The sequence below is a fragment of the Ictidomys tridecemlineatus genome, chromosome 3, assembly GCF_052094955.1.
Source record: "Ictidomys tridecemlineatus isolate mIctTri1 chromosome 3, mIctTri1.hap1, whole genome shotgun sequence".
Classification (NCBI taxonomy): domain Eukaryota; kingdom Metazoa; phylum Chordata; class Mammalia; order Rodentia; family Sciuridae; genus Ictidomys; species Ictidomys tridecemlineatus.
This window is the reverse complement of record NC_135479.1, coordinates 47,843,146-47,864,653: the sequence shown is the minus strand read 5'-3', so window position 1 is coordinate 47,864,653 and position 21,508 is coordinate 47,843,146. Positions and strand designations below refer to the sequence as shown.

The following is a 21,508-nucleotide window of genomic DNA, read 5'->3' as shown; positions in this document are numbered from 1 at the left end:
AATGCTCACAACAGTGCCTGGCACATGATAAGTGCTTTGTAAGTACTATCTACCATGTAATAGCAACACTATTCCTGCACACACATAAAAGGGACAAAATCAAGTTGCTGTCTAGCCCCTTTCTGACAGGAACAGGTGAGGAATAAGGATATCTGGTTGCAGATGCCTTGCTATGTAGCATAAGGGACATCACTCTCCTTCTTTGGGTCTTGGTTCTCCACTTGGGAGGGCTTGTTAAACTTCTCAATTCTGAAACTGATCAGTGAATAGCATCTCCCCTAGAGTGCAGTCATCCCTTTAAAAATGTTCTCTTCATTGACTATCCTACCTAGAGACAAAATCTTCGTCCCAAGCCACGGCTCCAGAAAAAAGGCGTCCAAGGTCATGGTGGTACTCACTGATGGTGATATATTTGACGATCCCCTCAACCTCACAACTGTCATCAACTCCCCCAAGATGAAGGGTATTGAGCGTTTTGCCATCGGGGTAAGAGCCAGGAGCCAGGAGGTATTCCTTTACCCTGAACAGCCTGGGTGGGGAGGAGCCCCTGATAGGGGCTTCTGAAAACAGTGTACCCAAATGCTTTCTATTCTCCAATACTCATTTTCTCCTGGTCCCATGTGCTGTGACCCATTGGGTCTTCATACAGAGGGCTTATTTCCCAGTGATAGTTACAGCTCCCTGGCTGAGTGTGATGGTGATAGCCCAAAGAAGGTTCCTGGAGGAAGTGGTGGGCTCCATGTCCTGGAGGACCAACAGGAGAAGTTGGCCTAGGGTGTGGGGGGAGCACTCTGCAGGCAGAGGGAACAGCAAGTACTGAGATGAGAAGGAGCCTGGCGTCTTAAGAAAACAAATTCAGCTTGGTAAAACTGGACTTTTGTCCAGTATCGCCATTTATCTGAGCTGGTGACCTATGCTGGGTTCACAAAATCTGACTACTTCAATTACTTAAGAAAACAGCAAAGAAGGCACACAAGCACACAGAAGTACCTTTTCAAAATCCAGGGAGAGCTCTGCAACCTTAGGGGTCTGTGGAAAGAGAGAGAGCCACAGGAATTCTTTATTCTTAAATAGAGGACACACAAGGGGAGGTTCCGTGGAACATTCTATCCAAAAAAAGGGCAAAGGGTAGGACTACAAAGGAACAAGGAGGCAGCACACTCCAGTTGGGCAATGCCCACTCCCAGAGCTGCACCTTTCTATCCGAGCAGAGGCAAGTGCACTTGCATTGCAATAGGGGCAATACCAGTCCTATACCTCTTTACTCAGGACTTAAAGGTGTCTGCATAGCTCCTGTCTAGGGCGACCCCCGACAGTCCACAGTGTATGTGTGGAAGAAGAGGTATCAAAAAGGAGATAGGTGATAGAACACTCCCTGATCCAGGGCTTCTTTGCAGGTGGGAAATGCATTCCAGAATGTTAAGACCGACAGGGAACTGAAGCTGATTGCCTCAGACCCCAAAGAGACCCATGCCTTCAAGGTGACCAACTACACAGCACTGAATGGGCTGCTGAGGAAACTGCAGCAGAACATCATACACATGGAAGGTGAGGACCCCAGGGACCCCCAACCTATGGCAGCCCCCCTCAGCACTCAGCAAGAGGCCCTGTGTTCTAGCCCAGCTCTGTTCCACTTTCCTGGGGGTACCTCAGACCTCTCCCAACACTTCCTGAGCCTCAGGTGTTCATCTCTAAAAAGGCAACACTATCCCCAACCCGCCTTACCTCCCAGAATCTCTATAAACTAAACTGGTACTGGAGAAACAAGGATGACTTCCTAGGAACTCACAGAATGGGAACACCGAGGTCCAGAAAGAGGGAGTGAGTTTCCCAAACCACTCAACTAGTAGTCATTAAAGCAGGACCCAGGTCTCTATTCTCAGTCCCATGCTCTCCCCATTATATTTAACATCATCCTCCTGGGGGTGGGGATGAGGCCAAGTCAGACCATTCCTTAACATGGTCTCTCCCTTCCCCTGTCACAGCAGTGGTCTAACTGGGTTTCTTGTTTCCCAGGCACAGTTGGAGATGCCCTTCACTACCAACTGGCACAGACTGGCTTTAGCGCCCAGATCCTGGATGAGGTTTGTGGCCCCGGGCTTGCCCTTAGATGATGGGCCTCAGCAATACCCAGGGAATTCAGGCTCCCAGCTCACAGTACAAGGCCCTGTGGTGGTGCCTGTGAAGGAGCCATTTAGTATAAAGGTGGACAATTTTGCTCACTCTCCTTCACTGGACTACTGAGATAGACCAAAGGATGGCCATATTTATTATAGGAGGTCATTTTTTGTGTGTGTGTTCAGTGATTGAATTATTCCCCTTAGACATGCAAATAAACCAAGATTTGGCTGGGTGGGCTAGCCAATCCCTTGCTTACTTCTCCCACAGATAAAAGATGTCGAAATGGTGGGGACACCATCCTCACCCATGATGGTGGCACAGTTAGCTCATGCAGTTAGCTCATTTCACATCCACTAAACACAGTGGGCCTCCAGTGCCAGGCCCTGGCTGGGCAAACTGAGGAGGATATAAGCACTCTATTGCTCAGTTATATTTTGTATTTAATTTAATTGACTTATTTTTGGTAGTGGGGATTGAGCCCAGGGTGCTTTATCCCCAATGCTTTTTATTTTGGGAGGGGGTCTTGCTAAGTTGTGGAGGCTGGCTTCAAACTTGCCTCCACCTCCCAGAGTCACTGGGATTATGGGTATTAGCTGCCATGCCCACCAATCATAACTTTTAAAAAATGCTCAACATCTGGGCCCCTGGGGGGGCTTCTGGAGACACAGCAGCCTGAAAGAGTCATAGATACAAGGCAGAAACCCAGTATTTGCCATCTTACTTTCCTGCCTGCCTCTCTGGCTAGATTACTGCATGCTACCAGTCCCCCTTGTCCCAGCGAGAAGGTTCACTGCACTGGCCTTTGTGTTCCTCCTGTTAATTTAGTCCCATCCCTGTTCCTGCAGGGACAGGTGCTGCTTGGAGCCGTGGGGGCCTTTAACTGGTCTGGAGGTGCATTACTCTACCATACGCAGAGCCGCAGGGGTCGCTTTCTGAATCAGACTGCGGCAAATTCCAATGTTGTGCAATACGGCTACCTGGGTAAGGGCAGGGCCAAGACTAGGACTCTGAGGCTGTACCCTTGTCTACACAGTATGATTCTTGGTCAGGGTGGGGGTGGGCACTGATCGGTTACTTGGGTCACATGGGGTGGGCCCTGTTTAGGGAACCTGAGGTTTAGAAGTGTGGGTTAAGGCAGGGTAGCCTTGGGTGACTGCCTAGGGAAGGACCAGACTGCTCTATGAATAATAGCAGTGGGTGCCCCTCACACCCCTCACCCCTTATGTGTGTGTATCACCTATGTGACCAGTGACTGTGCATAAGTATGCTCGCTGATTGTGAAGGCCTGGCTGGGTAGGAGGGACTCCAGGGATTGGTGGGGACAGCCTGTTTACATTCACTTCCCTGCTCCAGGTTACTCAGTAGCAGTGCTACACAAGACCTGTGGTGTCTTCTATGTGGCCGGGGCTCCACGGTACAAACAGCGTGGGGCCGTGTTTGAGCTCCAGAAGGAGAGTAGAGAGGCCACCTTTGTGCCGGTCCTAGAGGGAGAGCAGGTACTTGCTTGGAAAGCCCCCTTCTCCTAGGGAAAGGGATGGGCCCAGCTTGCACAAAGCTCAGGCTCCTGGGTAGGATTCGATGGCTCTACGTGTCTGCATGGTGAATCCTCCATTGTTGAGCACTGGGCTACCCATCCAGTCCCCTGTGTTACTATCAAATTAATTTGGAACAACTGCATTTGGGTGATCTGGGAAAAGCATATACAGAAGTCTAGCCTTGCTGAGGGGTGGAGGAGGGACCTCCCCAGCATTTCCCCAGTGCTAAGTTCCTCCTGGGCTGTAGATGGGGTCCTACTTTGGCTCTGAGCTGTGCCCTGTGGACGTCAACATGGATGGGACTACGGACTTCTTGCTGGTGGCTGCTCCATTTTACCACATCCATAAAGAAGAAGGCAGAGTTTACATGTACCGTCTGCATGAGCAGGTGGGAGGGTCTCCATCTCCATGAGCTTGCTGAGGCTGTGGCTACTCAGCCTGGCAAGAGGTAGCAAAGGCTGGGGAGGCCTGGCCCTGCCTGGTAGCAGTGGGTAGTAATGGGGAGGTGTTCAGAGTAAGTGACTGCCAGATGGGGCAGCTGCTTTACTCCCCATCCCCTACTTTCACATTCTGATAACATCTCTCATAGTTTCAAGTTGACAGGATCATCCATGATCTCCCTGGTTTCTCACAGTAATTATAGAAAGTAGCTGTCATTCCTATTTTACAGATAAGGAAGCTGAGGCTCAGTGAGCCTCAGTGATGTTGAGACTTGCTCAAGTTACCTAGCAAGTAGGTGGGAGAGTGACTGGAATCCAGGCCTTCCAACTGCCAATCCAGTTCTCCTCTGCATGGGAATAGAAGGAGGCAGACTTGAGGTACTGAACTTCAAAGCAGGAGGACCCCAGATTTACCACTGGTTCACTGTGAGATCTTGAGAAGGTCCCTCATTTTTCCAAGTCCAGACTGCTGCTGAAGAATCAGAATCAAGAGGCCCTGTGAGCATGTCCCTGCCAGGTGGCACTGAGGTAGACATCCTTCATTCCTCTCTTGAGGGCTGAGTTACTGGTTTGCTTTGCAGGATGGTTCCTTCTCCTTAGTATGCACGCTGAGTGGGCTTGTTGGATTCACCCATGCCCGCTTTGGCTTTGCCATGGCAACTGTGGGGGACATCAACCAGGATACGTTCACAGATGTGGCCATCGGAGCTCCCTTGGAGGGTTTTGAGGCAGATGATGGTGCTAGCTTTGGCAGTGTGTACATCTACAATGGACACTGGAATGGCCTCTCTGACAAAAAACCACAGGTAACCTGTGGGGCTCTCTCTTGCCTCTTCTCTGGGACTCTGAAGTCCCCCAGTAGGATGACCTGAGCCTTAAATCAGGCCCATTCCTAAGTTCAGGACTGGCATTGGTGGTTGGGAGTACATAGTGAAGGAGAGAACCCACCCAGGCCAGGTGAAGGAGGTTCCAGACCAGGGCTTCCCCTAGATCCTTTAGATGGGGAGAGATTGAGACACTGTCTACTTCCTACTTGTATTTCTTCCTTCTTTGCCTTTCCTGACCATTGACCTGCTTCAGGTACCTCCCTCCTCTCTGCCCCTTGTCTGGCTCTTGTCCTTCACCCAATTCCTCTCAGGCTCCAGGCTCCACTGCCAGTCAGGCTATATCTTTGATGGGCACTTTCCCCACCTCTAATGGCTTCCTGAGAACCTCACTCTTCATGACCCCCAGGCTTCACTCTCACACACTGTTCAACCAAGGGCTCTCCTGGGTCCTTATACCCCTCCATCCCCATACCAGAAACCTGGCATAATCCCAGGTACTTTGACACCGGTACCTTAGGTGGTAGGGTTAGTCCCTACCTCCTAATGATTCTAGTTCTCTCCCAGATCTAGTTCTTCATTTCCATCCCCATCACCCCAGCCTAGGTCTTATCATTCCCTTCCCTGGGCTCAAACCCTAGTAGCTCCTGCCTCCTGCCCATCTCCACCCCATGCCCTTTGTGGTATTTCTAAAATGTAATCCTGATGTCACTTCTTTAAAAAAGCTTTTCTGACACCCCTAGCCCCTCTCCCCCATCCTCCTTCACTGGCCCTTGGCAGCTTCCTGGAAACTGCTCTTTCTGGATCCCTCATTCTTTTCTCTCCATCTCCACTGTTAAGATCCACCTGCTCTTCAAAGAGCCATTCAAATTCCATTTCCCCTAGGAAACCTGGTTGCCTCTTTCCTTTCCTAGATTGAGGACTCCTTGGGGCAGAGAGGTAGTGATACTGCTGAATGGAATAGAACATGAGAGGACTTCTCCTTTTCTGTTCCCCTTCTCCATTCCACACCTTGTGTTTCTCTCTTCACAGCGGATCAGTGCCTCAGCTGTGGCCTCAGGACTCCGCTACTTCGGCACGTCTGTGGCTGGTGGCTTAGATTTTAGTGGCGATGGCCTCGCTGACATCACCGTGGGCACCTTGGGCCGGGCAGTTGTGCTGCGGTAGGGGTCTGCCCTGCCTTCTGGGGTCCCAGGCCCCACCTCAACCATTTGCCCTCTTCATTAAGCCCAGACTTGATTGCTGCTCACTGGCATCTTAAAGTGAACACATACCAAAATGGAGCTCTTATTCTCAAACACTGTTCCCCCAAGTCCACCCCTCCCTCAGGCTTCCAGTCTTAGGGAAGGGCACCATCATTCACACTAAAGTCTAGGACAAAAACCTTGGAGTCACTGTTGATTCCTCTTTTTCTTTCTATCAACAAGCTTTTCCTGGATCTGCCTCCAAAACACCTCCTGGTATAAGGTGCTATCATCTCTCACTGCATGGACCACTGTGTGGCGGTCTTCCCTGCTTCCTCTCCCTGTTCTCCATTCTCCAAACAGCAGCTGGTCATCCCTTTACTTTGCTGCCTAAGACACTTCAGTGGCTCCCCCCAATTCCTCACCATGGCCTCAAGGGGTCTCTGAGACCCAATCCTGCCCATCCCTCCAATTCCATGTCCCATTATTACCCTCTGTCTCACTAATTATGTATCAGTCATGCTGGTCTTTGTATTTCTCAAACAAATCAGACTCATTTCTGCCATAGGCCTTTTTCACAGTAGCTGTTTTCTGCCTGGAATGTTCTTTTCCCAGATCGTCACTGAGCTGGCTCTTCCTTATTAACAGATCTCCATCTCAATGCCTCCTTATCTGTGAAGCAACCCCTGACCACCTAATCTTTGTAGCCCTTGGTCTCCATCACCTTATCCTGTGTCATTATACTATTACCAGTATATAATATTTCCTTATTTGTTCCTATTTATTTGCTTGTCTGTTTTCCCACTAGAGCAGGGACTTGTCTCTTTCTCTATTGTATCCTGACTCCAAGCACCCCTGCATAGTAGAGGTATTCATGTGAATGCCCAAATGAGTGCACTGACCCAGAAACCCAAGGTCACTTCTCACAGTCCTCTCTGCTGTCTTGTTTAGCTCACTACCTGTGGTTCGGCTGAAGGTGTCCATGAACTTTACCCCCAGTGCACTGCCCATTGGCTTCAATGGCAGTGTGAATGTACATCTGTGTTTTGAAATCAGCTCTCTGACCTCAGCGGCTGAGACAGGTAACAGGCAGCAGAGCAGCCCTGGGTTGTTGTGGCCATTCCTTATTGGCTTTTGTGGGAGGCAGGGAAAGAGGACTGTGGGTAGCGGGTTGGTAGGAGGTTCTGATGGTTAAGATCCCGTGCTAGATCTTAGCTCCTGTGACATTAAGTTCTATTAAATGAGAACTGCCCCAGGAAGATCTGATGTTCCATCCATCTCAGAGAAGCTTTACTGACTGGGCTGGGGAGAGGGGCATTGCTTTTTTCTCAGAGATGCTGGTTTGAGTTTCTGAAAGAAGACTCAGAAAGGCAGCTCCATCTCGTTCTTCATCTGCTGCTTTCCCCGGCCTCCTCCCAGTGTGCGTTTGTGTGTGTGTGTGTGTGTGTGTGTGTGTGTGTGTGTGCGCGCGTGCATGTATGTTGTTCATTTGTGTCAGGGGCTCTGAGAAGTACCCTCCCTCTTCTTCTGAGTTATATCTTCTCCTCTTCCCTCATTGTATCCCCCTGGCCAAAAATAATCTGCTAGAGACCTAGCCCCTCTTCCATCCCCTTATCTGACATTCACTGGGAGATTGATTCTAGAAAGAAAAGGCGGGCATGGTTCCCATAGTCCCTGTGTCTACTGCCAATGCAAGTACTGTTGCCCTCTCAGCAGTAGTCCCCAAGGTTGAAACTCTCAGTAAAAAACCCTGCGATGACTCCCTGCTCCCTGCAGGTCAGAGAGCAGAATCCTGGGTTAGGGCCTCTGCTTAAACCTGAGGGTAGAAAATGATAGACCTGTCACTTCCAGGACAGAGCCTGCTGAGGGCTGTGTGCTACTAGGAAGGTATCTTTCCCTCTTTGATCCCTGGTTTCTGTTTTGTACAGTAAAGGAGTTGTTGGCCCAGGGAATCTCTAAGGTGCTTCCAGGCCTGCTATGCTCAGATTTTACGCTGTGATTTCTCCCTCTGTTCTCTATATTCCACCACCTTTTCCCTTCCTCCTCTTCTTCCTCTTCCTCCTCCTCATTTTTTCCCCCTTGGTCCCATCCTCCTGGAGAGCCTTCTTCCCTAAGGAAGGCAGACTCAGTCCTAGGAATATGCTGTATCTGGGTATAGGGCTGGAGTGCTGAATGGACCTTCACCAGGTTCAGGGACAGTGAGAAGAGCATCTTTGAAATAAAGACCCTCAAAGTTGAGCTCCAGGAAATTTGCTGCATGGGATATTGTTCAGGAAGGGTCACAGGATCCTTGGGCAGGCTGGAGGCTCTCTGTCTGGGCCATGTCCATCCCAGCCTCTCCAGGAAGATCTGGTCTTCATCCTCAGGCCTCAGAGGGACATCGCTTAAATTCACACTGGATGTGGACATGGAAAAGCCGAGAAAGAGGCTGCAGTGTTCTGACTCGAGGGACTGTCTGAGCCACCTCAGGGAGTGGAGCAATCAGTCCCATCTTTGTAAACCCCTCCAGCTCAACCCCGTGGAGGAAGAGGTAAGTGGAGGAAGTAATACAGACATCTAGAAAGGTCTAGGACACTGAGAAAAGCTTTGAGTTAAGTGCAGTGCAGGATATGAACTCATACATATGAGGAAGGCAATTAAAACAATTATAAAAGATCAATAATCACAAAATGGCATGGGAGACGTAGATAATTATACCAGAAGTCCAAATTTTAAAAATCTGGGTTGGGGATGTAGCTCCATGATACAGCATGTGTTTTGCATGTATGAGGGCCTGGGTTTGATCTCTAGCACTGCAGAAAAGAAAAGAAAAGAAGCTGGACTAAAGGGGGGATGCTCTAATTGGTGGTATTTTCCTTGGTAATAAATTAGGAGTGTTTATTATGTCATCTAACCCTCTTGGTAATAACAGTGGGCTGAAGGCCCTCATATGAGTCAACATCAGAAAAATTGATTAATTCCAACTTTTGGAATAGAAATAGAAAGACAGAAATTATCATTCAGAATGATTTTCTCCTTTGCCAGAAGAAAATTATATCTTCCATATCTCTCTGGAGATATGGAAGAAAATATTTGTCAGGACTTGGAGCTTAACAGGACCTATAAAGGTAATTTACTCTAATAAACAAACTCATTAATTATGTTTCAGACTACTATATTCTCCTAAGGTGATTGTTAATTGGTTTAAGAGTTTCTAGTCTAACTATGGTCTTCTTAAATAAAAGCATAACTACCCTTTCCACCAGGGAGTCAAGCTTGTTTCCTCTCGCATGTTCAAAGTCCTTTTCATGGCCAAGAGTTTCATTTAAACAAAAGAATGGCAAATAGTGTCCTCAGCAATATCCTTATTTTTAGTTTTTACCCAATATGTCCTCTGTGCTGCTTTGGGAAAGATCTATATGTGACCATGACTCTTCCCTCATATGGCTTCCATTTGCTTTCCAAGTAAAGTCTGAGCCAGTTCTTAGTCCCTGGTGGACAGAATCCCTTTGTAACTGGGGTGAGAACCCTGAGGAGCTATGATACCTGAGGCCATAGCAGTTCAATGAAGATTTTCCCCCCAAGCTCTTAGCAACTTTCTTGAAGGAAGTTTCCCTTCAGACGGGATTATTTGGCAGATACTTAGGACTTCCGACTCACAACTTTCAACGTTTATTTCTTAATGGGTACAGCAAAGTTAAAATTATTCTCCTTGTCACCTTCTCCAAATCCAAATCTAATCCTGCATTCCTCTGTGTCCCTGCAGCTCTGTGAGGAGGACTGCTTCTCCAACATCAGTGTCAAAATCAACTACCAACTCCAGATACCAGAGGGATGGAAGGGCCACTCCCGCCCCATTCTGGAGTCCCCTCCGGAGCCCTCAACCATTTTCCAGGTGACTCTGCCTACAACAGCTAGGACCCAACCCTACTAGAGGCCATCCCACAAAAGCACCTGATATCCTAACTTCAAAGAATGCTAGGTTGGAGGGAGGGTCTTCAGACAGCAGCTGGGTTCCTCACAGATTTGGAAGTGGAGACTAAGATGGTGTTCATTTGCTCAGGGCCTCATTGGTGGGTAACAGGTCTTCAACCCACTTTAAGTTCACAAAAAGCACTCACTACAGATTCAATGAAGCATAGACTACATTAAAATATTGAGATCCTCACTTGGTAAAGGTTTCTGAGGATGGTGTTGTGGATATTCCTGAGAGAGGTGGATTGGAACTGTCCTGACCTGAGCTGCAAGAGAGGAAGGCCTTTGGTATACTTGCCTATTCAGGCCCTGCCCAGAACCTTCAGGCTGAACCTCTGGCCCCACCAAACCCCACTGTCTCCTTTGGTGCAGCTAAGAAAAGCATGTCACAGAAACTTTTTTCATGACTAAGAGAAGTCAGAGGAGGCAACAAAGAGTCAAGTTTCCCAATCCTATGAGATCTCACTTAGGCCCTGACTCCCAGGGTGCTCTGCCAATTTCCATTTAGAGAATATAGGAGAATCTGCAGGGATAGAGAAATGTCAAGGTGAACATTAAAAAATAATAATTATCGTCAGTTGGGGTGAATTAAGTCTTCAAAAACAAGTCAAAATTAGTTCATGCAGGTACAGAAATCTTCAGGCAATGAGGAATATCTCCAGGTTAATCATAGGGCACTCATGACTGTCCAGTATTTTGAACAAAACATGCTCTGTGTTAATTAAATCATATAGATTTTTAGCTCTGCTTTTTATCAATACCTAACATTTCAGTCATGAGGAATGATAGAAATAGGAAGAGTAACATAATCTGGTGACCATTCCTATTGCTCATCTGCCCAGGAAGAGAGATTCCCTATGAGCAAGATTGTCTTCTGAACTTTTTAGGCAAAGGGACTTTATTTTAAATTTATAAAAGTGTACTTATTTTTTGTAGAATTTTAAAAATTTGGTATTGGCAATAAATTAGATGATTCAGAAAAGACTGAGAGAGCTAATGTAATAGAGTTTTGGTGATAAGTATATTACCATTAATTAGGGTAACTAATTTTGAAATATTCAACCTACCAGAAAATTACAAGAATAGTTCAGAGCCAGATATGATGGCATGTACCTGTTGTCCCAGATATTTGGTAAGCTGAGGTGGAAGGATTTCTTGAGCTCAGGGGTTCAAGGCCAGATGGGCAACATGGCAAGACAGATTTAAACCAAAACAAAATAAATATCCCTGAGCATTATTTATTGAGAATAAGTTACAGATATGTTATCTCATTATCATGAATGCTTTAGTATATATTTACTAAAAAACAAGGGCATTGTTTTTAGATAGCACAGTACAAGCATCAAAATCAGGAAATTACTGATAAAATATTATGATCACTATAATTATAAATGTATTCAAATTTTCCAGTTGACCTATTAATGTCCTTTGTAGCAAAAGGAAAAAAGTTCTGGTCTAAGATCATTTATTGCATTTTTGTCATTTATCTTCATCTCTTTTAATGTGGAACAATTTATCTGCCTTCTCTTGTCTTTAATGAACTTAACCATTTTGAAGGGTACAGGCCAGTCATTTTATAGACTGTTCCTTAGTTTATGTTTGTTTGATGTTCCCCCATAGTTTGATTCAGGTCAAATGTGTCTTTGGTAGGAATATCACAGGAGTAAAGTATGTCCTTAGAATATCACATCAGGAGGCATGTAATGTTGATTAGTTCCATTACTAGTACTATTTGCCTTTGTAATTGATAAATATTTATGGTGAGATGCTTTGAGATTATGTACATATCTGCTTAACATCTATTTATCAGTCTTACCTTAGTCATTGCTATAATGGTTTGGGAAAGACATTAAATTTTTTTTATTCCATCTACAAAAAGAATAAGGAAAAATTTTCTGGTGCAGGCACATAAATGTTGCCAGAGAATGAGTTCTATCTGGGTTTAACCCTGTTCCCTTTCACTGAGGTTGGATGAAAGAGAACAGGCCACTTGACTATATAAAAAACAAAACAAAAGAACCCTGCATAAAACTGTTGACCCAGTTAGATAGAGCTCCACACTCCGACTTTTGTAAATTGCATTTCCCTTCTCCAGGAAGTAGAAAGTCTCCTTTCAAGCTCTGGGCTCCCAATCCCACCCCACACCATGGTAACAGTCTGGCAGAAGTCTGCTGTGGTGATTGCTGGCTGCTGGGGACATAAATGCAGAGACTCCCCCAGCTAAGGAGCTGGCTGTGCTTCCTTCATTACAAAAAATAGACCCCGCTACTTTGGAAAATTTTATCTTTCAACTCAAACTGGGGCTTTTTAACCTTGAAGGGTTCTTTTGAACCAAATGTGACTTCCTGAATTAGTTTATGATGTGTAGGCAAGCTTGCTAGGGAAATAGCTAGTTTACAGAGAAGACCAGCTGTAGGGGAGAGAAACTTTCCAAGGATTGGACCTGGCATTATTTGATTAGGTGGCCCCATTCCTGCCCTGGCTTCTCCTGCCTACATTTGGAAAGGCTAAGGAAGCTTTCCTTCACAGATGTTTCCCTTCCCAAGTGTTTCAAATAGTGAGCTGCTTGAGAGTGTCGCTGCTTCATTCATGTGATATGAATGTGATGGGCACACCCACCATTCCACAAAGGTCACCCCATTTTTTACCTTGGCCAGAGGCCTGGATCATGGTGTGCCTGTGTTACAGGCTAGATTCAGGGACATCAGTCACAACTCTATGGGCACAATCCCAGCTAGCGAACCTTTACCTCTCTCTAACTGTACTTTTCAGAGTAAGCAGGAAGGGCAGGTCCAAGCTTCTTAAGGAGATGATCATGAAGCAGGGCTGCCAGGGAAGGCACTGATCCTGCCCCTCTCTGTCTGCCTACAGCTACCCTATGAGAAGAATTGCAAGAATAAACTGTTTTGCATCGTTGAATTACAGTTGGTCACCAGCATCTCTCAGTGAGTTGGATCCAGTTGTCATAGTTTCTGCAGTTAACTTCCTTTTAAAGATTTACCTGGGCAAACTCCTCATGGGGGGATCCATGGCACACTTCTTCCTCCTTCCCCCAAAGGTCTTTACATTGATTGTTCAGTCACCTTATGAGAGACACAAGACAGAGATTTGTGTTTTTGTTTTATAGATCAGGAAACAGACTTTTAGTAACTGAGAGCCTTGGTCATTTGGTGAACTTGAACCCAGGTCTCTTAACATCCTGGATGATGCTATGTTCATAACTCAATATACCCCATTACTAGGGCTACTTTGGCTAGAGGTAACTTCTTTCCTGGCTCACCTCTTGACCAAATTCATTAATTGATTCAATAAATATTTCTGGAGTGTCTACTCTGTGATATGCATTCTAGGCACTGGGAAACCTTACAACACAGGCAAAAATCCCTGCGCTCCTGATGTTTTTAGGGGGAGAATAATTAAGTAAACTCTAAGTTGATGATATGTACTATGAAGAAAAATAATGCAGGGAGTGCTGGGTGGGGGTTGGGCTTCAGTTTTTTTTTTTTTTTAGAGAGAATTTCAATATTTATTTATTTAGTTAGTTTTAGGCGGACACAACATCTTTGTTTGTATGTGGTGCTGAGGATCGAACCCGGGCCGCATGCATGCCAGGCGAGCGCGCTACTGCTTAAGCCACATCCCCAGCTCCTGGGCTTCAGTTTTAATTGGGGTAGTCAGGGAGGGTGGTATTTGGCACTTATAGGAGGAGGAGGTGGGGGAATGAGCTATGTGAGTGCCTGGGAATAGAGCAACTGCCAGTGCCTTGAGATGGGAGCATGCTTGGCAGGTGGAAGGTAGGACAAGGGCTTGGTATGATTATAGTGAGGTATGGAAGTGGGATTGGGGAAATGTAAAGGGGTAGGGAGGATCATTGGGGCTTTTAGGTCCTCAGAAGGACTTTCACTGTAAACTGGGAGGCCAGAGGAGTTTATGTGTTTGTGTGTGTGTGTATATGTATGTATGTGTATTATATATATATATATATAATACACATATATACATAATATGTAATATATTACATATATAAATATATATGTATATATACATATATATATTTTGTGTATGTGCATAATGTAATTTGATCAATTTCATTTTTTCCATTACCTCCCCTTTCCCTTTCTGCCTCCCTCCCTACCTCCCTCCTGATGGTTTCCTTCTTTTATTGGTTTCCCTTCTAATTTCATGAAATTCCTCTCACCTTTTTTTTTCCTCCTTTTTTTCTCTTTAGCTTCCACATATGAGAGAAAACATAGGACCCTTGACTTTCTTAGTCTGGTTTATTTTGCCATTAGATTAAGCTTATTTTGCTTAACATAATACTCTCAAGTTCCACCCATTTTCTTACAAATAACATAATTTCAATTCTTCTTTATGTCTGAATAAAACTCCATTGTGTATATATTACCACATTTCTTTATCTATTCATCTGTCGATAGGCACCTAGGCTGGTTCCACAACTTGGCTATTATGAATCGTGCTGCTATAAAGATGGGTGTGTGTTAACATTATAATTAACATAATTCTTGCTGATATGTTGAGAATAGACTGGGGGACCAAAGGAGGAAGCAGGGAGACAATAAGTAAGTATTACTGTAATAATGCAGTTGATAGATGAGGGTGGCTTGCACCCAGGTGATAGCAGAGAAACTGAGAACATTTGCTGTCAGAGTAGATGTGGGGAGTGAAGAAGAGTAGTCACAGCCTGAGTATCTAGAACTATACCATCTAACATCTTAGCCACTAGTCCCATTGGGTATTTAAATTTAAATTCATGTCCTCCCTGGTTACTAGTGCTGCGTGTATATCATGATACTGACAGTCAGTTGGCTGGAGATGGAATCTGTGGGTGGAATCTGTAGGGAAGAATGGTGTTCCTTGAGTCCTGGAAAGCCCCTCATAGACAGTTGTAGTTCTTGAATTTCAGATATGGACAGCTTAGTGCTGCCCATCACTAAGGACCCAATTCAAGACTTTGGAGTGCTTTGGAATCCGGCCCAACAAGCAGACACAGCTGTTTTCAACAGGGAATTATTTACAGCCAAGAACCATCCACTCAGCCAATTCCTTGTGAAACAGATAAAGCATGTATAGCTTGCCTTGCATCATCCCCTAGCGAAGAAGTCAAGCAATTGCTTCTATTTCAAAAGTTGCTGAGTCTGTCTCAGTGGTTTTGACCTTTCTGCAGACATAGACTCTCAAAATAAATAAATAAATAAATAAATAAATAAATAAATAAATAAATAAATAAATAAAAATCTAATGAAAACTATGGACCCCTTTCCCTAGAAGACTACATGTTCATTCATAAATAGTTTCTGGGCCCTCAGAAACTATTTCTGGAACTCAGGTTAAGAAACACTATTAAATATCCTGGATGATTCTTGGCTGTAATTAATTCCCTGTTGAAAACAGCTATGTCTGCTTTTTGGGCCGGATTCCAAAGCACTCCAAAGCCTTGACTCCTAGAGCTTTCTTATGGACTATAGAACAGTATGTTTGACTAACAATCAGCACCTCTACCTTTAATCCTATAGGCACCTCTTCTCATAACTGAATTCATCTTCCTCCATCCTACTTCCTCTTGTGTTCTCTCCCTCAGAGGGTAACATCACTTGGCCAGTCAAGCTGTAAACTTAGAATTCACCCTTGACTACCTCTCTGCTTCCCTTATCTTCTTTGACTCCTCTCTTCCCTTTTTCTGCGTCCAATACTATTGTCTTATTTCAGGCATTTATCACCTGATGGATGAATTTCCACAGCAGATTCTGTCTCTGACTCCTGTCTTTCCCTCCAATCAATCCACATCTTCTCAGCTGTGATAAAATTAAAAACAGGACCAAATAATAACAACAAAACATATGTTGCATCACTTACCAGATCTGTCTATTCCACCTTTGGACATTTTACATGGTTAAAAAGTGTTTTTGTATGTTACTATAAGTCTAGTCAATCTCAATTAAGTTAAAAAGTGTTTTTGTATGTTACTATATGTCTAGTCATTCTCAATTACTGAGGTTGTTCGGCAGTCTGGACCTCTAAGGTAGAGTTATGTGCGTCCTGCTTTCCAGTGCTGAGCAGATCTGTAAATAATTGTGGAATGGATGAATGTGTGCCATGGAGTGCCTTGCCTAGGGTCAAAATGAATTAATTGGTGGTAGAAAGAGGATTTGGATTTGATTTTCCCTACTTCTCTTTGAAGGCTGCTAGACCTCAGGCCAAGTGGCCTCTTTGGGCTTCTGTTTCCTTTTCTACAAAATAGAATAATTGTGCCATTTCACAGGGATTTATGAGGATTAATTGAGCATGTGAAACACAGTCCTTGGCACATGGTAAGTGGTAGGCATTATAATCTCACCTAGCAACGAAAATGAGTGTGGCAGTCCAAGTTATGTTGAGGGGATGAAAATCTAGGCTAAATGGCAGTTTATCTGAGAAGGTAGTTAAGAATGTGCTGTCCTATTGCATCCAAGTTTGTACAGATTAAATAAACTGGCAACATTTTTATCTTTGCCTGTGCAGGCAGGAATTGGTGGTGGGTCTCACCAAGGAGCTGGCCATGAACATTAGCCTAACTAACTCTGGGGAAGATTCCTATATGACAAGGATGGTTTTGAATTATCCCAGAAACTTACAGTTTAAGAGGATACAAAAGGTAACTATAACAGCAGCTTCAGAAACATGCCACTCGACCATTTCCCTTGCCATACACCTGCTTTTCTCTTGCAACCTCCTTACTAGTCTCCCTGCCTCCAGCTTCCTTCTGGTCCATCCAATAAATGATTAGTAACTAGGTGAGTCTTACCCCACCCAATTGTACTAGATTCTTTCTTTGCTTTAAATACCATTAGGGCCTCCATTTTGCTGCACAATTAGCCCTCTCTGCTTGCAGCCTTTTTTAACCAGGGCTTTGAGAGATAAATACCCTAAGGCATTGAGAAAGTAAAAATTAGCTTGGGCTAGGAAAATGAAATTCTGCCCAGCCCTTTACCAAGCTGGGATCACAGATACAAAGCCAGGTACAAAGATACTAGGAAATATTCTTTCTCCCAAGGACACCTACAACTATGAATTATCACAGCACTGAGAAATTTTATTCTCTAAACTTACAGATGGCCAGAAACTTTGCTGTTTGATATTTAATCAATAACTGTGAAACCATCTTGCTCTTGCCTGGAAGACCTAAGTCATTTAGGGGGAGGGGTCCCGGAGATTGAACTCAAGGGCACTTGACTCCTGAGCTATATCCCCAGCCCTATTTTGTATTTTATTTAGAGAAAGTGTCTCAATGAATTGCTTAGTGCCTTGCTTTTGCTGAGGCTGGCTTTGAACTTGAAATCCTTCTGTTTCAGCCTCCTGAGCCACTGGGATTATAGGTGTGTGTCACCACGCCCATCAATCTAAATCATTTTGACAAAGAGCAGTTTCAATTTCTATCTGAGATATAGAGCTTCAGATAAAGTATTTCTGGACACAGCTTTTACATCTATTTTTAATTTACTTATTTCCAAGGAAGTGGTCCCAGACCCATTGTTGATTGACCCTTTAACTCAGCTTTGATTTGCTTTGAGGCTATCAAAACTGATTTATTTACATTTACTTGAACTCCATCCATCCTCTGTCTTTTCCTTTGTTGGGTGACATATACCACAGTGTAATTTTGTTCACTGTTGGAACTATGGGTTTTCTCCACTCTTAGGCTATTTGGCAAGGATGGCATCCAGTATATGAAAAATTAAAATTCTCTCTTATGCACCTAGAATGGATCTAGTGATATACTATTCGTGGGAGAATTGTTTTCTGTATTTAGTAGTCCAGATGAGGAACCATGGTTGAAAGGCTACATAGCAGTGCTTGGGTCCATGCTGGCCTTCTCCCACCCGCCTACCCCTCTTTCTCCTCCCAGATCCACAGAGCTGGAGCTGCTGCCACAGCTGCAGTCACAGTTGTAGGCACTGTGGCATCTGGGGTTACATTGAATGATGAAGTTATCAAAATTTTTAAAATCTTTTACATGAGAAGAGATCAAAAAAAGAAAGAAAGCAGTGACATTTACATTGGTCCACAGCCCAGTTCATATTATCTCCTTCCTTATGAGGATAGAGTCCTCCTAGTTGGAATTCATCTTTTCTTTTGCTGTTCTCTGCCTCACTTGCAGAACCAACCCTTAGACCTTTGATTTAAATTTCTTAACTCTACTACTGAGCCTACCAGTCCTGCTTGTGAGAAAAATAGAGCAAGTCTGACTTATTTTGTTATAGCTCCTGGCTGGGTTAATTTTTACTCCTTAAGAAGTATTTCTTTCTATATTCACAGCCTTCTTCTCCAGACATTCAGTGTGATGACCCTAAGCCAACTGCTTCTGCCCTGGTCATGAGCTGCAAAATTGGTCACCCCATATTCAAGAGGTCATCTGTGAGTCTTTTTTTTTTTTTTTAATTATTATTATTTTTTTTTTAAAGAATGAGTGAGAGAGAGGGGGACAGAGAGAGAGAGAGAGAGAGAGAGAGAGAGAGAGAGAGAGAGAGAGAATTTTAACACTTATTTATTTTTTCTTAGTTCTCGGCGGACACAACATCTTTGTTGGTATGTGGTGCTGCTGAGGATCGAACCCGGGCCGCACGCATGCTAGGCGAGCGCGCTACCGCTTGAGCCACATCCCCAGCCCTTTTTTTTTAATTATTGATGGACCTTTATTTATTTGTTTATATGTGGTGCTGAGAAGTGAACCCAGTGCCTCACACATGCTAGGCAAGGGCTATACCACTGAGCCACAACCCCAGCCCCCTATGAGTCTGTTTTGATTGGTTGGCTCTTTGCACAACTCTGGAGTTGGTGATGTTTACATCCCAGCTATATTTGAACCTCTCAGTTGTGGTCTCTATGCTTCTCTTTACTGTACAGTCAATCTGTAGCAGGGCTTACATCTGCTAAGCTTGCTTTGAAAGGAGTCAGTCAAAGACAGTGTTGATTAATCCCAGGAAAAGTGTGAAGTTGGGGGGTAGTACAGAAGGGACATCAGACCATATTATTGATACTGGGCATTGAACCCCGGGGTGGGGAGGTGCTTAACCACTGAGCCACATCCTCAGCACTTTTTAAATATTTTATTGAGACAGGGTCTGGCTAAGTGGCTTAGGGCCTTGCCAAATTGCTGAGGCTGGCTTTGAACTCGACATCCTTTTGCCTCAGCCTTACCAGCCTCTGAGATTACAAGGCGTGCAATACCTCGAATGGCAGTAGAGATTATTTTTGTGCCATGGGAAATCTCAACTGTAGAAGGGGAATAGGGTAATGCTGCCTGCTCTGCTTACTCTATATTTGCATGGAAGGCTTATATAAAATAATGGATGGAGAGGTATACTGTGCTACAAAAATGTAAGAAATTTAAATTGTTTCCTAGGTTGGTTTGTAGTAGGCAGTTAGAATTGAGAATGGTACAGACAAGAATCAAGTGACCGGGCTGGGGATGTGGCTCAAGCGGTAGCGCGCTCGCCTGGCATGCGTTCGGCCGGAGTTCGATCCTCAGCACCACATACAAACAAAGATGTTGTGTCCACCGAAAACTAACTAACTAACTAAATAAATATAAAAAAAAATTAAAAAAAAAATCAAGTGACCATTTTTCCCCCTTTAAAATATTAGGCAAACATTTCAGTAGTTTGGCAGCTAGAGGAGAATGCCTTTCCAAACGAGACAGCAGACATCACTGTGACCATCTCCAAGTAAGTAGTGCCTCTATCAAGCCTATTGAGGCTATGGCCTTGAGGGAATCTCCCTCCCATGTGCACGCTGTGAGAACTGTGACTTCCTTACTGCCAAGGGAGGAGGGGAACCTTAATGAACCCACAGAGGCCTCTGTTCCCCCCCCATAGTGATTCGGTTATTATTATTATTTTTAATCAAAGCTATTTAAAGTGTTCTGTTCTTCTCACAAAGTAAAACTATGACATAGTCTGGTGGAATAAGCTTTGGACTCAAGTTCTAGTTCTGATTTATTTAAATTTGGAGTAACTATTATCTGCAAAGCCTCTAGGTTTAGGGGCAACATGAAGTATGGTGTTGGGAAGGGGTGATTCTGCTTCCTAGAGGTAATGCCTGAAGACATTTTTTATTGCTATGACTTAGGAGGTGCTACTGTATCTAGTGAATATGAGACCAAGAATGTTGCTAAACATACCATGTATAGGACAACACAACAAAAAATTATCTGGCCCAAAATGTCAACAGTATTGATGCTGAGAAATCTTTTTAAAATCAACATTACTCTTAAGTATGATTCGTTTGCATTCTAATTATTTATCTCTAAGAAGCTTTTTTTTACCTGTTACCCCCACCTTTGTACCCTGACACTGAGAAGCCAGGATACAAAGAAGTTGTGCTGTGAGCTAACAGTCTTATTCTCAGTTCCAACCAAAGGTCTTTGGCCAGAAAAACCCACAACCTTCGATTCAGACATGCCTTCATTGCAGTTCTCTCCAAGTAAGTACTCCATGGGGCTAACACCTGTGTGGCTGCCCACAGCGCACAGCTTCAGGCCTTCTCTCTTTATGAATGGAACTGGTAATCAGGGTGGATGTGAACATTGTGTTTCTCTGAGATGAATGAAGCTGCTTAGAACCTAGGCTCTAGCACTGATCTTTATGGTACTCACAGCTGGGTTCTAAAAACCCTATGGTGGTCATCAAAGGAGGAGCAGTGCCAGCTGGTCTTACTACAAAAGGGAACTGAGGGTAGGAACTCTGGAGGAAAGACAGGGGCTGTGGTATTGGGAAGCAAAAAGGGCGAAAAGTAAGGCTAATCTGAGGAGTTGTAATTAGAAAATGAACCAGCTCAACTATACAGAATGCAAATATTCTACCTCCTATCAACTACCCTATGACCACTCTACATTTTGATATTTACCTTGGATTCCTCTTAAGGATCTGGTGCCCTCTGTCATAGTGTATCCTATTGAAAACATTCAAGTTCATTCAAAAATAAAAGGGGACTCTGAGGTCTAACAAGTCCTCTCAATTGCAGGCCATCTGTGATGTACATGAACACAAGCCAGGGGCTTTCTGACCACAAAGAATTCCTCTTCAGTGTAAGTGCTTAGTGTTTATTGCAAAGCTACAGGTGGCAAAGCAACCTAAGCTTTGACTTCCTATTCTGATTTTATTTGGCAGATACATGGGGAAAATCTCTTTGGAGCCAAATTCCTGTTGCAAATTTGCATCCCAATCAAATTGCAAGGTCTCCAGATTGTAAGAGTGAAGAATGTGACAAAAACCCAGGTATTCACAGGCAGTTCTTATCACATTTCTTTCCAGAGTGACTATGGATTCTCAAAAGATATAAAAACTAGGAGCCTTAGGAGTAAAGTTAGATCTTGTTTAATCTAGTAAAACAAGATTAGCCACAGGAAAACATTAGGAGTGAATTACCAGTTATGTTCAGAAGGAATATCAAGT

The 21,508-nt window shown here is 44.3% G+C and overlaps 1 protein-coding gene across 3 annotated transcripts in view; it reads left to right on the top strand.

The window, feature by feature from the left end:
• The window catches only part of Itgae (integrin subunit alpha E), a 69,140-nt gene that overhangs the window by 35,516 nt on the left and 12,116 nt on the right, over window positions 1–21,508 (top strand). For all 3 annotated transcript variants that reach the window (XM_078042668.1, XM_040269536.2, XM_040269539.2), the window contains 18 exons: window positions 333–486; window positions 1,398–1,548; window positions 2,017–2,084; window positions 2,967–3,102; window positions 3,475–3,617; window positions 3,904–4,044; window positions 4,678–4,902; window positions 5,953–6,083; window positions 7,056–7,186; window positions 8,471–8,634; window positions 9,850–9,978; window positions 12,930–13,003; window positions 16,578–16,710; window positions 18,372–18,470; window positions 19,701–19,780; window positions 20,463–20,537; window positions 21,078–21,141; window positions 21,224–21,331. In XM_078042668.1, coding sequence (XP_077898794.1) covers window positions 333–486; window positions 1,398–1,548; window positions 2,017–2,084; window positions 2,967–3,102; window positions 3,475–3,617; window positions 3,904–4,044; window positions 4,678–4,902; window positions 5,953–6,083; window positions 7,056–7,186; window positions 8,471–8,634; window positions 9,850–9,978; window positions 12,930–13,003; window positions 16,578–16,710; window positions 18,372–18,470; window positions 19,701–19,780; window positions 20,463–20,537; window positions 21,078–21,141; window positions 21,224–21,331 — 2,206 coding nt within the window. The remainder of the gene's footprint in view (window positions 1–332; window positions 487–1,397; window positions 1,549–2,016; window positions 2,085–2,966; window positions 3,103–3,474; window positions 3,618–3,903; window positions 4,045–4,677; window positions 4,903–5,952; window positions 6,084–7,055; window positions 7,187–8,470; window positions 8,635–9,849; window positions 9,979–12,929; window positions 13,004–16,577; window positions 16,711–18,371; window positions 18,471–19,700; window positions 19,781–20,462; window positions 20,538–21,077; window positions 21,142–21,223; window positions 21,332–21,508) is intronic.